The sequence below is a fragment of the Drosophila mojavensis genome, unplaced genomic scaffold (genome assembly GCF_018153725.1).
Source record: "Drosophila mojavensis isolate 15081-1352.22 unplaced genomic scaffold, ASM1815372v1 contig_36, whole genome shotgun sequence".
In the NCBI taxonomy this organism is placed as follows: domain Eukaryota; kingdom Metazoa; phylum Arthropoda; class Insecta; order Diptera; family Drosophilidae; genus Drosophila; species Drosophila mojavensis.
Window position 1 is genome coordinate 3,746,194 of NW_025318858.1, and position 22,089 is coordinate 3,768,282.

At 33.0% G+C, this 22,089-nt stretch overlaps 2 protein-coding genes and 1 long non-coding RNA gene across 5 annotated transcripts; 2 read left to right on the forward strand and 1 right to left on the reverse strand.

The window, feature by feature from the left end:
* The first annotated feature begins 733 nt into the window (after window positions 1-733).
* On the forward strand, window positions 734-1,439 carry LOC6575899. Its single transcript, XM_032729356.2, has one exon. The coding sequence runs from the start codon at window positions 846-848 to the stop codon at window positions 1,368-1,370; it is 525 nt and encodes a 174-aa protein (XP_032585247.1). The 5' UTR covers window positions 734-845; the 3' UTR covers window positions 1,371-1,439.
* Window positions 1,440-5,394: 3,955 nt separating this feature from the next.
* Window positions 5,395-21,927, reverse strand: LOC6575900 (dnaJ protein homolog 1). Of its 3 annotated transcripts, none has more exons than XM_002001868.4 (6): window positions 21,726-21,927; window positions 14,416-14,585; window positions 13,548-13,874; window positions 13,230-13,461; window positions 12,801-13,158; window positions 5,395-5,887 (listed from the first exon to the last, which is right to left on the reverse strand). In XM_002001868.4, the coding sequence occupies exons 3-6, from the start codon at window positions 13,771-13,773 to the stop codon at window positions 5,660-5,662; spliced, it is 1,044 nt and encodes a 347-aa protein (XP_002001904.1). In that variant the 5' UTR covers window positions 13,774-13,874; window positions 14,416-14,585; window positions 21,726-21,927; the 3' UTR covers window positions 5,395-5,659. The 3 variants fall into 3 exon arrangements, with proteins under 3 accessions (XP_002001904.1, XP_032584560.1, XP_043864504.1); XM_032728669.2 differs by having other exon boundaries at window positions 12,801-13,170; XM_044008569.1 differs by lacking the exon at window positions 21,726-21,927 and adding an exon at window positions 21,520-21,535 and having other exon boundaries at window positions 12,801-13,170.
* Window positions 8,488-10,795, forward strand: LOC122757158. Its single transcript, XR_006357073.1, has 2 exons — window positions 8,488-9,034; window positions 10,217-10,795. It is a non-coding gene; the product is annotated as an uncharacterized LOC122757158 (long non-coding RNA).
* Window positions 21,928-22,089: the final 162 nt, after the last annotated feature.

A 22,089-nucleotide genomic window follows, 5' to 3' on the forward strand; every position in this document is an offset into this window, starting at 1 on the left:
GTTTGCAAGGTATCTGGTAGATCTAAGCTTTACTTCTTGCACAGTTAACTGCAATGCATTAAATTCCTCAACTTATAGGGCATCTGCCCGTCGATCACTGTCCACTTTAAGCCCTCTTATTTGATTTCTCTGCTGCCTCGGCTGCTTCCTCATATTTCTCTGCGCTCATGTTGTTTTGCATGTTTGCTCGCGTTGCGGAAATGGAAACTACTTTCTCAGCTGCTGGCAGAGCCCGCGCGCATTATGAAAAGATATTCGCCTATTACGACCGTAGCTTCCCCAGCCCTGACTAGACGTGTGTGCCTGGGCCATGATGTATAGACAGTTCGTTTGTATATGAGTCTGGGCTTAGTTTTCCCATCTTTATATTATTTTTCCTTCTTCTGGGTGCGGGCTGTGGGCGGAGCTGTTAATAATGCGCAGATATACGAGCAATGACAGCCCCTAATTTGTTCGCATTTTTCACATTTCACCATTAAATTTGTGGCCTTTGGCTTTTTGGAAATTTATCAACATTTTTTTATATATTCATATACTCCATACATTTGACAGGCCGTAAGTCAGTTTTATGGACATGCTCAAACACATAGAAACAAAAAAGCCATAAATAGGATTTGCATAAGATTTATAAATAAATATGCTTATTACTTGGCAACAGAGAAAATAAAATATAATAAGATATATAGATGAATGGATGTAAATATCATATAATTAATATTATTTATTTATTCAGTAAATATTATATTATTCTGCCGAGTATATCATAAATTCAAGCATTTTATGAAATCCAAGCATTAAATATCAAAAAACAATTTCAGACACGTCAAATTTTAAGTAGAAAAATTATGAAGAACACATTGTTGTGGGAGACGCTGCAGACCGTGGAGCAGCTGGAGGTGGCCTTCGAGGAGACACTGCAGACCATAAACCACATCAACAGTCGCTATTGCTCGATGTCGAGGCGCACGAGCACAGCCGAGCGACACCAGCGACTGTACGAGTCGGAGATCCAGGCGGCCATCACAGGACCCGCGAAGCCCACGCACAAGATTCACGATAATCCAAAGCGGCGCAACAAGAAAAAGAAACGCACAAAGCAACGAGTCTGCCGTAAGAGCCAGGCCAAGTCCAAAGGCCAATGGGTGCCCGTCTTCAATCTGCATGCCAACTGCGTGTGCGAGCTGGAGTTGGACAATGCAAATACGCCGATTCGAACTGTGACGGCGCACCTGCTACAGGATGGCATCGATAAGGAGTTCACATCAAATGCGACGGCGACTAGCAATGGGTGGGGCAAGCCGGAGGACACTGATCGAATGGATCTGAGCCTCAGCGCCTGCAACACCAATTGCTGTCCCTGTTGCCAATGATGTGGAAGTCTTTGATTTGTGTGCATTAGTGGTATTCCCTCAAAATAAATAAGTAAACGTTGTGCAAAATTTTTGCTAATCAGGCTTATGGGCAATTAGTAAATCAGTTTCGATTTGAATTTAGAATAGAGTGAGAAAAATCATTAGTTTGTTTATATTAGTGGTATTCCCTCAAAATAAATAAGTAAATGTTGTGTAAAAGTTGGAATTGGCAACTCAGGCTGTTTATGAGGAATTAGTAAATTAATTTCAGTGTGCATTTAGAACAGAGTGAGTAAAATCTTTAATTTATGTATATTAGTGGTATTACCCTAAAATATATAAGTAAATATTGTGTAAAAGTTTTATTTAAGAGGCTGCCTTTGGGCAATTGGTAAATCAGTTTAAATTTCCATTTAGAATAAACTGAAGAAAATGGGATTGATAGCAGAAATATCAGAAATGCTCTACTAAGTAATACCCTGATCCTTGCACAGAATGGACTTGCATAAGATAAACAATTCATCGAGTTGAACTTTCATAATAATATGCATCATAATATATATATATAGTATAATCATAATATAAACAATATAAAATATAATTAAAAAAAAAAATAAACAGAAAGCAACATCATCTTCAAGCATTCTAATAAAATGCAAATTGATACAGAAATAAATATAGCTGTAAACTCATATAAAAAATTCCTAAAAGCATTTCCAATTATTTTTCTCTGCCACAAGTTTTATAGTTCATTTGTCATAAATAATAAAACTCCTATATAGCATATATAATAATAGATAATAATAATAAATAAAATATATAACGACCCCATCAAATTTTGCCATTTCATATTCCTTTTCTTTTTTTTATATTAAACTCTATACAAATTTACAACAAGTCGCAATAGCATCGATTACAAATAACAATGTGCCACGCCCCACGTCAAGTTAGCTCCCTGCCGCTGCTGCTGCCCAGCCAACGGATCTGAACAAAAGGAAAATCGCAAACCGTTTCGCATTTTGTATGGGAACTTAAACGCTAATGGCATAAACATCCGAAACGTGAGCGAAATGTTTAAAATGCCGCCACAAACACAAACGAATCGGACAGGATGCGACAGGACAAACAGAGCCAAAGCCAGTTGGTTAAGGATCACAAGCAGCAGTCGATGGAGTCGGAGTGGGAGTCGGAGTCAGAGTAGGAAGAGCCGTCATGGTTGTAATGTAGCCAAAAGCGCGTTTGCCACAGCCGCACAGCAAATCAAATCTCAAATCATGCACGTTTCGAGTCCAAAGCAGAACCCAAATCGAAACGAAATAACAAAGGAATAAGCGAAAATTATTCGACGAATTTTAAATGCCCTTCAGCTGTCATAAATGAACAAAATGAACCAGCGTAAAAAGTACATAAAAGGAGCTGTACTTGAACTAATCGAACTTTATAAAACCTTTAATTTATCTAAGCTTAAAGAATAATATATATTTTATACACAGTTGGAATCTATGTCATAAGGAAAATTAATTAAAAATTTAAATAAGAATTGTGCATCTTCAATAAATTAAAGTTCTTAAAATTATTTAATACAACTAATTTATTTGTATAAAGCTAAACTTTGAATTGAATGCAATTATACTAAAATAAAATCAACTTTTGTAATATTCCATCATGGCTCGGTTAGTCTTATACAACAAAATAAAAAAATAAAAATATTGTTTTATTTATTTATATAAAATAAAAAAATATTGTTTTATTTATTTATATAAAATAAAAAAATATGTTAGGAAATATTTTTTTTAAGTTTTAAAAATTTATAAATAGAAATAGTTTTAAGAAATAAACAAGAATTTATCTTTTTTTTCAGAATATTAGATAGATATTTTTATATGAATTGATACATAGAACTCTACTATAATCATACATATATTATAATTATATTATATATTATAATTATAATATTATAATTATATTTTACAGCCTAACTAAAGATTACTACAGATTTTATAATATAAATTAACTCTTTCCACATAACTTAGTCCTCTCTAAATGAACTTAAACCAGAGGAATATTTTATTCATTAACAAAAATTCAAAATTTGTTCAAGTATAAATAATATATCATTTAAACTCATACTACTGTAAAACATGGCTATCAGGCACTGCCTGAAACATAAAACCTTAAAAACTCGACAAAGCAACCCTTTCCCATTAAATAGCTAAGGTACCTTTGCCGCCTTATTAGGGCATGACAGAGCACTGTGCACAGCGCTTATTCACTGGCAACAGGGTGACTCAGGGTCACAGGGGCAACGTGTGCCTGGCCATAGAAGGAAAGGCAAAAGGAAAAGCGAACTGCAACAGAAATTGTTTGAAAATTCAATTCACACATTTGCGCGCTGTCGATGCCGAGATTTCGAATCTGCCACGATGCAAACCCTTCGACTGCCTATGTAGCAATAGCCAGGCCAGTAGCAGTAGCTGCTGCTGAGCTGAGTTGAGGTCTCTCGCTTTCAAAACAAGTGGAAAATCGCAACGAATTGTTACAATGTTGCGCCAGACTGAAGACTAAGAAGATGCCTGGAGTGCCAGAGAGAGACGAACGAGGCGAGCAGGCGAGGGTACGGACAGCATTTTTGTGCTGTCAATGTGTTTGGCGCCCTCCCAGTATCGGTTACTGGCCAAAGCGCTGCCTAGGGGCCTGGGTGCTAATACGCCCAGCAAGTGAAGTGGGTATATTAGTTTTGATAGCACGAGATTTCAGTGTGAAAATGTGTAAAACTTTTTTATAGATAACTAATATGAGATTTTAGATATAATATAATCAAATATATACAGTCGATTCTGTATAATTTGTCTAAATAAAATATCGCGATAAATCGAAAGACGTTCTATCCCTTTGAAACAAATTCGTTCTCGATAATTCTCGGTCATTTGAATTTCTGTGTAAATAAAAAAACTGAGCCTTGTCATCTCGAGTTATCGGGACTCTATAGATAGAGAGAGAATTAGAGAGAGATCTCGAATATGTTTTAGGCTTAGAAATTCTAAACTTTAAACTTTAGTTCAATTACTCTTAGCCTAGTCCTGAGATAAATGTAAATTTATATATCAATCTTACCTAAGCGAGTATGAGGTAGTCGTTGACAACTGCCTCGCACTTGCATTTGCCTGTGTCTATTTTGTATGCAAAGAGTTCCTCAAAATTTAATTTATTTAGACTTCTCGTGTTGCTGCTGCTCTGCTGTTGTTGTTGTTGTTGTTGTTGTCCAGTTTATTGTCTGCAAATGAAATGCGTCTGTGGCCCGGCCTTGGCTTTGCTTTTTAAACGAATTACCATTTGTCGGCTTTGATGTTGTTGCTCGGTTTCTTCTGCATTTGCTGCCCACTTTTCCAAAGCTCTTTCTTCCAACATTTTTTCAGTTTCTGTTCTATTTTTTTTTTGAGGGGGTTTACTTCTGCTTTGACGCAAACTTTGCAGACCATAAAGTTTTGACTTCATGCAGTTTTAATGACTTAACGAGCTCTACGCTGCCCAAGTTCCTTTGACAACTGCCAACTGCTGGCAATGGCAGCTAATTAGGCAAACGCGTTCCGATTACCACACTCACTCTCTCACACACACACGTACACACAATTTCCACTTTTCCTTTCATACACAACTTTTCACTCTTTACTCTGATCAAGTCCAACTTTGATTCTGGTATTAAAAACATTTTCTAGAAATTAAATGTAAATATTCTTAAGTCCCAGCAGGGGAACTATCCAATGATCTGATATGACGAAAATATTTTAGACTATTTAACAATAATTATTTCAATTAGAAAATCAAAAACAGACAGTTTTTATCTGATATCAAAATATTCCAAATAAAAACATTTCTTTTTATCAATTCGCTTGTTTTTCACGTTTTCTTGTTTATTTTTGTTTGCTTTTTTTTTTAATATTAATATTATACGTAGCTTTAATTTAGACAAATAAATTAAGAATTATGACAATATAACAGCTATGTATTATTATTATTATTATTGCAGCTCGACGGATGGTGGGGATTGATTTTTTTATTTATTTATTATATATAAAAAAAAGTAAAAATATTGCAACGCGAATTATTTTAAAATTTGATGACACATTCAATGCTCAATCGTGAAGGTAAAAGAATTTGGTTTTAGTATGACTAACTAGCAGCAGAAGAGCAGGAAACGAGGGCAGACTGGATTGCAGAGTTGAGTGAGTCGTGCTTTGTGCTGTGTGTCGTGGTTAAAGGCGGCATTTCTTCATCTTCTTCTTCTGTTCATCTCTTCTATGTGGGTTCTAGAACAAGTCTCTGAGCACCTCCTTTTGCTCGGCAGTCAATTTCGCCGGAAATTGTATATCGAAAGCAACCAGCAGATCGCCCTTGCGCGTCGTATCTTTTGGGAAGGGCAGGCCATAGCCCTGGATGCGTTTCACAGTGTTCGGCTTGATGATCTCCTGCATGGTGCTAATGCGCAGCTTGTCGCCAGACATTGTAGGAACTTGAAAGACAACGCCGCAAAGCGCCTGCAAAACAAGACAAAGAAACACACAAAATGTATATCAATAAATAAATATACATATATAACTATTATATATACAACTATTATCAATCATGGCTAAGCAACTCAATTTCCTTCGAATTGTTATAGCCCAAGGAAGCAGAATGGAAAATCTATCAATCTTTTTTTTTCTGGTAATCCTGTTTATGTTCCTTGCGTGCCCCAGCAGAAGCAGCAGCAGCAGCAGCCGAAACCGAAAAACTTTCTCTCGTCTTTGCATTGGGTTTTGTTTGCTTTGTGTCTTGCATAAATCCTTTTTATGCCTTTTTATTCCATTTTATGTGCCTAATTCGTGTTTAAACATCTTGTTGACATGTTTCTTTACTCCCACTCCCTCACTCCTCCACTCCCTCAATCCCATTCTATCTCTCGCAAATCCTTCGTTCTTGTTTGCCCTTGCAGACGATTTCATTGGCCTCAACTGACATTCGATTTGTTTAATTGGCCAGACTAAAAGATAGCCATCAATCATGATTTGGCTAGCTATCTATGTGTTTGTATGTATTGGCCACTGAGTTAAGTTATTAATGTCATCTACTTAATTAGTGGGGCAAAAACTTTGTGGCTTTTGCTTCAATACATCTCCTTCATACGAGTTACTAAAGTTTAAGAGCATTTAGCAAAGTTTCTTTCTGCACATATGTAAAGAAAATTCTGCTAAGTATTATTAAGGAATTCCTTAATATTTACCAAAATAGCTAACGTGCATTAGATGAATGTTAGCTAAATTACATCAAGATTACATCAAATTCTGATCAATACAAAAATATGTTAACCAAATTTGTGAATAGTAATTTTATAAGGGGTGAAATAATATATACATGTTATGTAAGTAAATAATAAAAGAATAAATAAAATAAATATATTATTTAAGAAATACAATATTTAAGCAAAATTATTAAATAAGCATGAATAAAGCATGTTTAAAATAATATGCAAAACAAATTTTAAATAAAATATATCAAAAATCATAATAATTTTAACATATTTGTTAACCAATTTTTTTTAACAGATTTTTGTTTGTATATACATATATTTATAAATTTAGCTCTATAGTTCTTTTACATTTATCAATATTTTTCTCTCAAAATAAAGTGAAAATATTTTTAAATGTTTCAAAATTGAATATTTATTTGTTTGCAATAACATAAATATGCTTTATTTATGTTGTCTATTTAAAAGCGTATCTTTTTATGTAAAATGTAAATATTTCCTTTCCACTTCTAGTGCAATAAATCAGTTACGGCTCTCTTTTAAAAACAACATTTTCGTTTTCGACTGTTAACAGCTAAAATCCGACATTTTGCATGTGTTTATACACTGAACAAGAAACAAAAGAACATACAGAGACATATGTATGTGATGTGTGTGTGATTCGATACCCAGTTACCCGCATCGGACAATTGGCCCAGAACATAAAACCATGTGAGCAAAGCGCGACGCGCACAAATAACCGAAAAGAACATAAATAAATTGCGACAAAAGCAAAGTGCACACCTTATGAATATTTAAATATATGTATATACACATACATATATATAAACATATATACAGAATATGCGAGAGTCGGGTGATTTTAAAGCGATGACAGCATAAACTGATGACGACGGCTACAACAACAACAACAACAACAATAACAATGATGACGACGCTGCCAGCATTGATATTTTTTAATGGAAATGTTAAAAATGTGAAAAAAGGTAAAGCAGAACTAAATCAAAAGCGAGAAAAAACTAAAGGCAAAGTATACAAAAATCAACAACTACAATAATCTGTAACAGAAAAACGCTTAAAATACTTTGCTACCTTTTACGGAAGCTGAGCCATAAAAACCCCAACCTGAACCAAAAAAGCGAGCACAAGGAATACAAATTGCGAAACGCGTTTCATTTACAACTGGATCAGCTGTTGTGTGAGAGCGCTGTACATACATACATATACATGTGTACAAACATATATACGCACATAGTGGATAAGGGCACAAATCTGTAGCCAAATATGGCAGCTGGTTCTGATCGCTCAAAAATAAATAATCATCAAAAAACTGTACAGAACTTTATCAAGGTAAAATAATGAGGAAAAAACTTCCTGCTCAGAGTGCAAAATAAATAAAATAATGTAAATACTTTTTTGAATTTCAAAATATTGATCAATTAATACATTGGCAACCCGCATAATTTTAACAAATTAAAAAAAAACAAATAATAAACAAAAAATAAAAAAATTTATGTAAATAATAGAATAATAAGTATTATAAGTATTCTTATCGTTAGGCATACACGAAAAATCATTAAAGTAAAATATATTAAAATATACTAAAATATAAACAATATACTAAAATAAAATTTAACAAAAAAATTAATGTTAAATTTAAAATAAATTACTTAGATATAATACACAAAATAAAAAAAAAAAAAATTATTATACATAAAACTACCAAAATACAAATAATAAAAGATATATAACACAGTAAAATATAACAATATTACCTAAAACTTAACAAAAAAAAAAAAAAAAAAAAAACAAGTTTTAAGGAACTCAAAAATGTTGTATTGTGTCAATGGGCTTTAAAAAATTCTGAAAGCACAAGGTATTCAAAACATTTTTAGATTTAATAAAGCACTACGAAGCATATATTTTCAGACAGCTTAATCCAGCTAACAGTAAACGACAAACAACAAACAGCAAACATCAAACTCCAGCATTTCGCAACTTGGCCCAGACAATTACGACTGCAAAATAAATTGCAAAAGTGTTTTGAAAAACAAATCAACGACGTTTCAATAGCATGTCATAAAGCATTTGCTTGTTCTATTTGGTTTTGTTGTTTTCTTTTTCCGATTTTTTGCATTTTTTCTATTTTTCCAATGTTTTCTTTATTTTTTCGTATAGATTGACAATGTGAAGGACGCTGACGACTGTCATCAAAATGCAAACGAAGCCGACGGAACGCTTTTTGTATTGAGCCACCAATTCTATGCAGTCGAAAAGTTCTCCAGCCCAAAATTGACAATGGCCAGTGAGCATTTCAAACAACAACGGCACAAACGACAACAAAAATATTTCTGATGTCTGGCCATCAGTTACAGAGGACAGAGAGGACAGTGAGACGGTGAGGACAACGCGCATAGCCAACGTTCAATTGTTGTTTGGCATTCATCAATTTTTAGGGTTGCTGCAGCATTCGCGAAATGCTGACGCAAACACTCAAAGCGCCAACATTTTTGTTTTCACGCGCTCTCGAAAAGGGTTTAAGGGGGTATATTAGTTTTGTCTGATATTTCGTTTGTTCTTTGTAGTACTATTTATTTTAGTTGATAGTTTAACTATGATGCGATTAAGACTTGCTGACATGTTTATACTCGTTCAAAAATTAAAAATGGGTATACTTGTTTATTTTCATAATTTTCTTGTCAGTTGTTTTATTAAAAACAAATATTTTTAGCTCAAAGTAGGCTATTTATTATTTTTTATAATATTTTAATCTGTATAATTTTTATTTATTTTATTTTTTTTAACTCGACTTTTTATGCTTCTTCAATATCTTAAATTCTTAACTCAATATTATTAATATAATATTTAACTCTTTTAAGTCTATCAACTACTTAAATGTTGTTTCACATTTTCATTTGGAACACTGAGCGAGCATTGCGCAGTCGGTCATAGCTTTGTCTCCATTTCTATTTTTATGATTTCCATTAAGCTGTTGAATTTGCATTCCATCTAAAATTCACGACTCTATATACACATACATATACATATTGCAATACATACACATATGTTCGTATTTATACAGAAGTCTATCAAATATTTCTATTATTTCAATTATATGCTGTAGGTCAGTGCCATGGAGAGTGCATCCATATTTTAATGAACCCATTTCAGCTGTGATTCACTCAAATATTAAATGTCATCTAAAAATTGTTTGCTTTTTTTGTGATATTTTATCGTAAACGATGATGTAATTTATGGCCGATATTAAATTTAATGCTCAACAAAAGCAAACAAGAGTCGTAGCAGCAACACAAAAAATACAAAAATTCAATATTGCTGTGGCCAATTATGTGAAGTACTTATATGGTGCTTTAATTGCTTTACGGCGCACTTTTGTAAGCCGAATTAAAATTTAAATTGAGAAAAAAAAATATGTCAATTATTTCACTTATGCATAAGAGCGAAAATGCAAGATGGTAACAAAACATGTATGAACAGCTAGAACAGTTATGTTTTTTTAAAATAAATTTAAATTGTTATTTATTAGTATAATTTACATTATTAAAAACTTGTTTTACAGCCGATCTAAAATTGATATTGTATAATGAGATAAGAACGAGGTATGAATCACAAGCTGAAAATGTTTGGAGAAGACGAATGGGAAGAAGCGAATATGAGAGAGGAGAGAGCCAATCGAAAATGAGGGACGGGGAATGAGACAGAGAGAGAGACATGCCTAGAGAGATATAGTGAGAGAGAGAGACAGAGTAAAAGACTGAAAGTTAAAGAGAGAATGAAAGAGAGGGGGAGATTCCCAAATCTTAAGAGATAATTGACGAAAAGTCAAAAATTTAAAGGAGGTTAAGTTCCATGAATGTGAACTATGATGGGTAAAGTTGACAAAAAAAAAAAAGAAATAAACATCTAATATAAATTCAAGTCAATAAGCATAATCTTACACATCAAAATCATGTCATCATGTCAAAATTTTGTCATTCAACATGAAGTTTATCAGACAAAAATCTCGCTTGTTTTATATCATCTCGGATTACCCCCAAATAACAACGGAATGTGTTACCATTTATATAAATGACTCTTAAGCTACACTCTAACCAGCCGAATGTTATGATCTAAAAAAATATAATAAGAAAACATAAAATCCATTGAGAACGACATATTACGACCCTTAACTGTAGCTTATGGTTGTCTGTCAGCCGTTTGAGTCCGCATTATTGCAAAATATAAGATATGATACGGTACTCAGGCAGAGTTCTCACAGTATGGCGCCCAATTAGAGCCCCGGCCAGCGCCTAAATTAAATTATAATGAATAAAGCGCGTTATGGTTATGGCAAATTTACCATAAACGCGAGCGACGCGATCAAACTGGCTGCCAGGCTAGCTGGCTGTCAAATTTGGTCAACATGGTCAAGTTTCAATTAGGCGGGCACAGCAGTTGGTCAAGCCAACACGTACGCACACTCAATATAAATACATATGAATTATATGTTTGTCTCTTTGTATAGCTCTATATATACATATATATATATAAACGGCTCGGCAGTTGACGCTGCAGCTGAGGTGTTAAATTTTTACACAGTCAACTGCGTTGAAGCCAAAAAAAAGGCAAGCAGAACCAAAAATATAAAAAAAATATATATATATATATATATATATTTATTTTTATTTTATTTATTTATTTATTTTTTTTTTTTTTTTTTTCATTTAAGAAAAAAATCATTCTTTAATCATTAAAAAATAGTAGAAAACAAAATGGCTAAAGCCCCATAGTTCAACAAACATGCTGAGCACTGCGCAGTCATGTTAAAATTGTTAATTGCATTAACTAGATTAAATAGTTGCTCTCCAAGTTTTTGACATTTTTAACATTTTATTGCTTGTTAGTGCGACAAATTTAGTAAATATTTTTGGGGTTCTCCATTCTGCCCAACATGGAAATGATTTTTCAGCTTTTCATCAAATCTATATAAATTATGTTTGCCTGTTTTTGGCCGAATCGCAGCTTTAGCTATTAAAAGTGTCATTTTGCGATTTCTATTTAGAAATATTTGACACGGTTTTTACGTGCGGCTCGCGTTTAATTATGATTGCATGACGGCATTTGGTAATATCTTCAATTATGACTGCTAACACTGGATTTGGTAGTTGACTTGACTTGCTTTTGGCCAACTAACATGAACATGAACATGGGCAATGTGCTTTATGGCAGTTCGCAAATAAAAAACTCTGACCTTCTAAGTGGAAAAATTTAAATAAACTTTTTAGCACTTCTAAGAAGTGAAACATTGAGAGAATCTAATTCAAAAAGTACATAAAACTATAATTATTATGTTTTTTTTTTTTTGGCAATAAAAGTCGAAGGGGCATAGACTGCCATCAGTCAACCCATTAAAGTAGGTTTTCTCTTACATACGACCTCTCTATTTAATCTGTCTTTCGTTTGCCTATCCCCTTGTCTACTTATATGACTGATTAGATCTAGAGCATTTCAAGAGCTAGATGCAAGACATTATGATCATCTAAGCTACTCGGGTATCCAATATGATTTAAGTATTGGATAAGTTTATAAGACTTTGAGCAACTACTGATCGCAGTTCATAAAAATATATTTTAATATATATACCTTTTCACTTTTAAGCTAAAAAGTAAATTAGCTTGCTTACTTTAGATTAAACCCTTGTTGATACATTATAGAGTAGTCTGTAAAAAAACCCAAGTATAACACCCTATAACCGATCCTATAAATGTTAGATAAGCTCTCTTAAGACAGGTCGCCTCTTTGACAGCTTATATCACAATATACATCTACTCGTCTACAGTTCTTCTACTCTATTTCTACTATGTCTCCTACTGATCTACTGTTCTCTTGTTCCAATATTCTATTATTCTACTGATCTACTGTTCTCTTGTGCCAATCTTCTCCTGTTCCACTCTCATATTGTTCTGCTGTCCTCTTGTTCCATTCTTTTACTTCTACTGTGTCTTCTATTATTCTTCTTCTACTGAGTCTTCTATTGTTCCACTGTTCCCTTGTTGTGCTATGCTCTTGTTCCCTCTTCTACTGTTCTCTTCTACTGTCCTACTGTTCTTCTGTTTTACTGTTCTACTATTCTCCACTTCAATTCTATCAGCTTTCGCACTCACCTGCTTGAGTGTCAGCCTCGCCGTATATCGCAAATCGCTGCCCTCTCGCTTGAACATGGTATGGGGCTTATCCCTGATGATGAACACAATATCCGCGGGTATTTTGCCGGGCGCCTGGTCGCCCTCCTTCTGGAACGTGACTTTGGTGCCTGATTTCCAGCCGGGTTTAATAGATATTTGCAGGACTTTATCCTCCTTTTTCGAGCTACCATCGGGCTGGACGACATAACGTGAGATTTTCATTTTCTTAACACAGCCATGATAGATCTGCTCCAGCGTCACATAGAGATCATGCTCAACGGGCGGATCCTGTTTCTGTTCCTTTTTAAAGGGGGTGTGCACATTGAAGGAGTGTGATCTAAAAGAGGGCCTACAACAAGTTAGCAATGGTTTCGACTATATATATCGAGAGTGAGAGACTTAGACTACCTGAAGGCGCTGCCTAGGCCATGCCTTGAGCCCAGACCACCAAATGGCGATGAGAAAAAATCTGGCTCCGTATCCAAATCGAACACATTCTTATCGAACAGATTATCGTCCATATCGAAGAACGATGAGAACGGATTGCTATTGCCAAAGAACTGTGCGAATGTGGCCCGAGGATCGCCATGGAACTGATATGTAAATGTATTTCCGCCTCCACCGCCGCCATTACGAGCGCCTAGAAAAATAGAAAAAGAATTTAGTTGGAGCTTGCAGCATCTGTAGTTCATTTGATCACACAATTGAACTAGTTCTATTAACTACCTCCACTCTTCAGTCCATCCACGCCGTACTTGTCATAGACCTCACGTTTGTTTTTATCGGAGAGCACTTCATATGCCTCGGCGACCTCTTTGAATTTCTCTTCAGCATTTGCCGCTTTATTTTTATCAGGATGATAACGTAACGCCAATTTTCTGTAGGCCTTTTTGATCTCGTCATCGGTGGCAGTTTTTGTGATGCCTAAAGTCTTATAGTAGTCCTTGCCCATTGTGTGTGTATGTGTGTTGGTGTGTGTGTAGTATGTGTGCGGGGGTGTTGCTTTATAAATCTGATGTGATTTCTTTAATTCTATGCGCTGCTCTGTAAAATCTGTAACAAATGGAAAGAAAATATAAGATAATTGACTCCAAATATTGAATAAAACAAATAGTAATAATAATTATAATATTAACAATTATTTATTTTTTAGCTAAGATAAAATATATTTAAAAAATAATAATTATTAATATTACCTTTTAGACAGAAAATAAATCTATATTTTTTTTAATTTGTCTAAAATCTTAATAAAATATTATTGTATATTAAAATAAAAAAAAGTAAAAATAACAGACTATATAAGTGCTAGTAAAAAAATATAAACATAAAATATGATTACAAATTAAATTAAATATTTAAAAATTTAAATTCCTATCCAAACACATTGAAATTAAAAAAAAATTAATATTTTATTCAAGGACCTTTTTAAATAAAATAAAGGACCTTTTTAAAAAAAATATATTTTAAATAAATTTAAAATAAATAAATAATAAAAAAAAATATAATACATTAAAAATGTATATAAATACTATGTAAATGTAAATTGTTCAAAATCTTCAGAAAATCTAAATAAACTTGAGAAGTAAGTACTCACAAGTGTGTATATCATCTGTCTATAGTCCATATACATAAATATATATGTAGGCATATATTAGAATTTCCAGTTCCGGGCTTTACTTATTGGCTATGATACTGCTCCAAAACATATGTTCACGGTCCTCCTATGATGGCACATACATGTTTGTCGTGTGTTGCTCGTTGGATCTGCAATTGTAAATACACATATAAGCATATAAGTATATACGTATTATCATTAGCATTATGTTAGACGCCTTCATAGCACGTCACAGGCCTTGTCCATATTCAATGCTAAAGTCGCCCACGCGTTTTGCTAATTTTAGCATTCAAAAACAACACACACAGCGCGAAGATTAGTGAAAATCGTACGACGAGTACAGATATCTATTTGTCTGTAGATATATAAATATATTTAAATTAAATATTTGCTTATGCAAAATACATATAGAACTAATAATTTTTAGACATTTAACAAATAAACACAAGAGCCGGCAAACACTTTCAATAAACACAAATTTAAGTACATACATATACATACATCATATGTATATATCTTCATATGTCTTCAGCATATATCTAGGCAATTTGCATTGACCTTACCCAAAGCTCTGAAAGTCCAATTGAGTTCAAAACATGCGCCCGAATTCCAAATTGACAATGACTTTTATGAATGTCTTTATTAAATACTGACAACAGATCATCTGTATACACACACATACATAAATATGTCTGTATACACTGATATATATATAGTATATATGCCGATGTCTGTCATTCGAACTGTTCCTGGTTAAAGCAATACAATATATGCTGTCATCTAATAATTTCTTCTAGCTGCGGTTAGGCACCGTCAATCACAGTTGATTTTATAAAGACATTTCATAGTCAGAACTTAATCACATCTGAAATCGAGCCGAATATTATTATGTTAACCACAACAATAGAGCCGCATTTAGCAGCGCAAATCATGTGCAAATTAATTACATACAATTTGCAGCTAGACAAAAAAGCAAAATAAACAACGAACTTGAACAAATATTTGTGTAATAACGGAAGAGACTGAAGCGAAAAGCTAAATATTTATGTTCTCTATAATAACTAAAATTTATATCAATCAAATATAAAACTCGTATTAGAAAATGTGGTAGAAATGAATCAGATAATTACGTATTAATCTAATGTTAAGAATACTATTAACATTCTGAGTCTGTTTACATATTTTAAATAACAGAATTTACATTAAATGCATAACAGAATATTTTGATGTAGCTAATTAACAGTGGGTATAAATGTTAATACAACATAATAGAGAACTTTTAGTATCTATAAAGTTATTATACCCTGTTAATTTTTTGCAAGCTCATAAATACAGAAACCATAAACATTTTCCCAAAGAGAATCAAAGAATGCGAAATAAATTTACATCTCCCAAAGTTTTGAGGCTAGATAGAGCACCAAAATGTTACTCAAAATATGTTAAGTATGTTATGTTAAATTCCTAATGTCGTGCATTGCTGCACAGCAAATCGAATAGTCATTCCAATTGGCTTTCATCAAGTTCAAGTCGAATCGAATGCGATTGGCGAATGCGATTCATTAACATTCAGCATGTCAACGCGCTGACAATTCAGACTGAATGCAATTGCCAGCCTTCAGTTTAACTGATTTCATCTTGGCATATCATTTTATATCTATTATATAGTCATATACATATATATAATTTGAGCAAATTTTGCTGCCTTGAATTCAAATCGAATACCAAATTCGATCTCGTATGGAAGCGATCAACGATATGGAAAGACTAATTGCTGCGACTCGATATATATCTATTTAATGCATTTATCGATCAGCTAGAATCGTGCCAAAATTTGTGCCACATTCACAGCGTGGGCGTTGGGGCGTGGCCTATCAGGCAAGGCCAGCCACGTCGCAAACATAAATATAATTTTTCCACACATAAAAAAGTTTAGTTTTTTTTTGTTAACAAATTTTGCGTATGGCCAAAAATAATTCCTGAAAATTATTACGCAATGTCTGTGTATTTTATAGCACTTTTCTATATATATATTATTATTTTATTTTTATGCTTCGATTTTGCTTTTGACAATTTAATTGGAAAAATCTTTCGCGCACGTTTCGTTTGTTTTTTTTTTTTTTTTTTTTTATTGAATTATTAACAAGATTCGAACATTGTTCGTGCAAAATAATGAGTGCTACATGGATATAAATTCATGCTGATATGAATACCATATGAGTATGAGCGCCACGCCCCCATTCTCATTCCAACAAGTCGCAAGCCCCTCTGCTACATTGACAATTACAACATGTTTCTGTGTGGGCGAGACTTCCGCATAAATTATTGACACACGCACACACACACACACTTACAGAGAGACATCTGTATATTGATTACAATATAACATTTGTTTAACAATTTATGGCCATTGAATATGCGCATGCAGGCAGGCAGGCAAAAATATATTAAAATATATGTGCATGTATTTGTGTGCATATTGAAATGCTTTCATTACTTTTTCTACCCTCTAAGCATAAAACGAGTTCTAACAGGAGTTTTGAATACGTGGAGCATTCGGGTTTTTTTGAGAGATCTTGATAATTTATTTATATTTTATATTTATATTTTGATAATTGTATGAAAAATTTTAAGTGCTAAATAATTAGATAAGACATTTCTAAAATATTTTATACATATATGTAGAAAATATATATAAGCTAAATATCAATTTTAAAATTTGGAATTCAATTATTATTATTCATTTATTATTATTTTTTTTTTTTAACAAATTTTAATTATTTTCTTAATTATTAATTTTAATTTTTCTCCTTTAGTCATTATTAAATACCTTTTCTTCAATTTCCTTAGATAACTTAACTGTTAACAATAAAATAATAATGTTATTTAATAATAATAAACTTTTAAAACATTTTTTCCTGTCTAATTCAAATCCCTTGTACTTCTAATATTATTTTTACTTTTACTTAAACATTTATTGCTAAGATGTTTGATAATTCTGGCAAACTAAACCCTTCAACATATTTCTATGTTCTATTTACGTTTGCCTTTTCTGTGTTTTTTTTTTTTTTTTTTTTTGTTTTTGTTTTGCATATGCAATTTCTGCTTCTATATAAGCACACAAAGACTCGACGCACTCGGCACACACATATACACACTCACACACACACACTCACACACGTACACTATTAGATATATCTGTGCTAGAGCTAAAATTATTAATAAATTGTCGTAGGTTATGAGGCCAGCGCTCTAATTGAATTGAACTTGATTTATAATGCCGCGCTTTACTTTTTATCCACACTTTACGATCGAGCGAACGAACGCCTCTTCTCTTGGCTCATAAATTTTGCAAAAACGCATGAGCTAAATAAGACAAAAAGTATCTTGATATATTATGAAATATTTAATACTATATGTGTATCATATTTAAATAAATGTTTGTAGATTTATGATTAAGCTTAAGGTAATAATTTATGGCTTAAAGTGGGGCAAAATATTATGAAAATGAAAAATATAGCTATGGGATTTACCAAAATGTATTTTGAAAGGGGCTTAAGTGATCCATTACGTATATATATATATATAAAAAAAACTTGATGCCATGTGAGCTTTAACCAGCCTAAATTATTAATTTATGCTAAAAATTTAACTTCTTAAGAAGCATTATAAAGTTTTCATTAAAAAACAAAATACAACAAATAATGTAATACATATTTTTGTTTACATCTTCAGCTAATATATTTATTAATATACTATTATTACCATTAAATAGTAACTGTAAAGTAACAGTATGACATGTATTGAATTTGAATGTGTGCCTCTTTACCTATATAGCTGTTCGTAACTCTGTCTGCTCTCTGCCCAACAAAAGCAAGAGACGAAGAAGATCATTTTTGTTCTCTATATGTGTGCTATAGTATTCATTCGGTATTTAAATAAACCGAAGCTAGAATACTTGCAGCAGCAGAGGATGTTCTCATTGGTCAGTTAATGCTCAACTGCAACGATCCCTACCTGACGGCTGGTTTAATACTTGAGAGCGAGTAAGGCTTTGAGTGAAAGTTGCCCTATATAAAGGGAGACAGCTGGAGCACTTCTTCAGTCGCCTAGGCCTGGTGGATGTCAATCGTGCAGTGCAGTAAAGTGAAGGGAAGGGCCTAATCGTTCAAATAAACATTGAAGACTTAGAGGAAATACTTGGAAGATATACTTACAAGAAATAAGTAGAGAAAATACGTAGAGGATATACTTTGGCGAAGCACAAAGAGGAAGAACTAAGAGGAAATACTTAAAGGAAATGCTTAGAGGAAATACTTTTAAGAATACTTCGAAGAAATACTTAGAGCTAAAACGAAGAGCAAATACTTAAAGGATATAAATTATTTACATACATCATCACTTATAGAAACCTAAGTAGTATTCACAGCACTCTAACTTATTCCATTATTATTTCACTCAATTGATATTTAGTTGAAGCTTAAAAAATCACTTCCACGATCCCTAATTAAATATTTAGTAGTTGAGTTTAAAAATCATTATTATATACACAATTTACATTTATTATAGTCTATATAGATATTATCCCACGTATTGTCTTATCTCGCAACGAAAGTCTGACACATTTATTCGAGCACAACTCTTGCAAATTTCATTAGTCAACACTTAAGGCACTGCACAACACTACAATTTTAGCTTTTTTCAAGGTTAACGAACTTGTTTTTGGTTTTTTGAATATATCTTGACCAACTCGCTTCGCATTGAATTTGGCAGACAAAATGCCTTCATTCACTCTCGCTCTCCGATTCAAAGTCAACAACAGCTTCATTCATTGACAACCACATTTTGTTGTTGTTTTTTGTTGTTGTAGATTATTGTTGCTGATTTTTTGTTGTTGATTTGAGTTAGGCTAAACATAAAATCAAACAGCGTGAAGTTTATTCACCCACGTTTCGCTAAAAATTACTACAAATATTTTTATAAAATATTAAAAAATAATAAAAATTATTATTATGCGAAAATTGAAGTCCAGAAATTTTTACTGTGGGCGTTTGTTAAGCCGCAAATCCGTTACATAAATAGTCAACAAGTGACTAAGCATAAACAGAAAGGTAAAAGCTTTGGATAGTACAGACTCCCACGTGGCCAGAAAAAATATTTCTCTTTATTTTTGGAGAAAACATGAATCACATAATTCGAAAGGCCTTCTTCAACAATTTTGTGTGTGCAAATCTTTAGGTTTTAGTCACCATCTACAATTAGATTTGGAAATATGAAAAAATTTAATTTACGTTTTTATTACATTTTAGAAACAATAAACAATTTAGAACATCTTTTAGAGAGCAGAGAAAAAATCATCAAGCTTGTTAAAGAATTTATGGAATTTCGGACACCAAAAAATTTGCATACGCCTATAAAAACTTGTTTCTAATTTTGGGTTTTTTTTTTTAAAGAGCGCGAAAAATATAATTTTATTGGCAATATAAACATTTTTTATATTTTTAATCAATGCTTCCTGATGAATATAAAATATAAAAATAATATCAATTTTAATTAATCATGTGGATTTGATTTGAGCACGTGTAAGAAGTAACGTGTCAATAACAGCAACCATAAATTGTAATCAATCAATATAAATAACTGACAAAAGCTTTTTTCATGATGTTCTTCGCTCTTATAGTCTCTTCTCTTTCATTGCCAAACGGCTTGCGATTAATATTCGCTTAATTTGTTCATCAGTTCATTTCCTTCATGCAGTGCTTTCCTCTCCTCTCTCTTTCTTTCTGTTTCTCTCTCTAACGAAAATGCCTTACGTTTAGCATGCGCTTAATTTGTGTTTCGTCTTTATATCACGCTCTCTGCTTATTTACGGCGAACAGCGCTTTAGCGGCTCATTTAAATCATGTGTAGCAAATTTTGAAGTCGACAACAACAAGAAATACAACAAAAAGAAACAACGACAACAAAAACACCACCAGCCAGCGCCTACGTCTGCGCCACCCACTCAGCAGCTGTTCAAAGAGTTAAGCTAAGTACTGCGAGAGAGCGTAAGTAAAAGAGAGCGATAGCGCTAGCGCGCAAAGTGTGGCTATCTAGTGTGTCATAATTTAAAAATACAAATATACTTATAACGGTAAAGATTTGACGCTCCGCATATGCATAAGTCTGCATATGTATATGTATGTATGATCATCATTATGATTAGCAGCATTTGACTCTCTTATTGGTCATTTGCCATTTGTCTTGACTCTCCCTTACACACACATGTATAAGCAAACTCTTATTGTTATTTCTTTTCTCACTTTATCTTTAAATTGATTCTGTTCAATCATAAGCACTGTTTATATTTTATTGTCAATATTGTGTTATGCACTGTTATTCAGTGTGAGATGGCTAAAAGTGTTCCGTTTTCAATTAGACTCGCAGTTCTTATTGGAATCCAACCAATTGGCATCTAGCGCCTGCTAAAGGCCTTTGCCACATATTTTACGTGTAACCAAAACATTTAATACACAAATCTCCTCGCACACACATAAAGTGTATGTGTATAGGTGTATGCACATATATTCCAAAGAAACGCCAAGAATATTCAAAAATAATCAAACGAATAACAGAGGCAAAAACTTGGTGAGAAAAAAATATACACAAAAATAACTGAATGTGCTAAAAATAAAACTTATTTAAAGAAATGAAACCATGAAAATTTCAAAAACACAGGCAAAACGATGGCTAGCAAAATGAAAATAATAAAAAGAAGAAATTTAAATTTTCCTATGCAAAGATAGAATTTTATTGAATGGGCCTTGAATTCATCTAATTTGCAAATGATTTTCGGATTGGTTAGTTCAAATACCCGTTAAATTGACTTGCTATCATTAATCCAATAAAAATATAAGCAGGAGGCTCTTGAACTGAACGAGGTGCAAACGCAACAAATGCGACAAAAAACTCGCAAAAAATTTCAAGCCATAAAAGCACTTTATAATGTATGAATAATACATACACACAAAAAACACACATAAATACATACATATATATACACATATATATGAAAGGTAGTGTCTGTATGTGTATTTATGCACATACATATGTATTTTTGTTATTTTACTTTGACCACATTTGGCAACACCAGCAGAACGTAGCACAGACTCACACACATACGACCGAACGCAAGAAACTCCAGCAGCAGCAACAAAAACAGCCAATCAAGCTCTCTCACTCACTCACTCACGCACGCACTTGCATTAGCTATTGTGATTGATTGTAGCTATAAATTAACAATAATATCTTACAATTGGTAGTTGTTGGTTTCAAAATTGACAATTTTTGTTTTTATTTATTATTAGCGCGTTGATTTGGAAGACGGGGTGAGCTGTATTTTTACTGAAATGCGTAGACTGAGCGCCTGCAAAAACCGTTAAAGCGCAACTACGACAACGACAACAAACGCGCGATCACCGACGACGACGACGCTTTGAGACACACTGAATCGGCCAATGTGTCCGCAACTGTTGAAAATGCTCGTTGATCTTCGTCTCTGACGCATACGTAAGACTCTCACGGTGAGAGCCAGAGAGCTAAGTGTAAAGAACAAAGAGAGCAATGGCCAAAAAAGCGCACGTTTCTTGTGGGGGAGGAGAAGGCAATATTAGAACA

Bases quoted from the DNA above. Each gene is read 5' to 3' on its own strand.
- LOC6575899 (XM_032729356.2), top strand. From the start codon at position 846: ATGAAGAACACATTGTTGTGGGAGACGCTGCAGACCGTGGAGCAGCTG.
- LOC6575900 (XM_032728669.2), bottom strand. From the start codon at position 13,773: ATGGGCAAGGACTACTATAAGACTTTAGGCATCACAAAAACTGCCACC. The intron at 13,171-13,229 runs GTAGTCTAAGTC...AACTTGTTGTAG, and splicing joins GGCCTAGGCAGCGCCTTCAG to GCCCTCTTTTAGATCACACT. The intron at 5,888-12,800 runs GTGAGTGCGAAA...CTTGTTTTGCAG, and splicing joins CGAGGCTGACACTCAAGCAG to GCGCTTTGCGGCGTTGTCTT.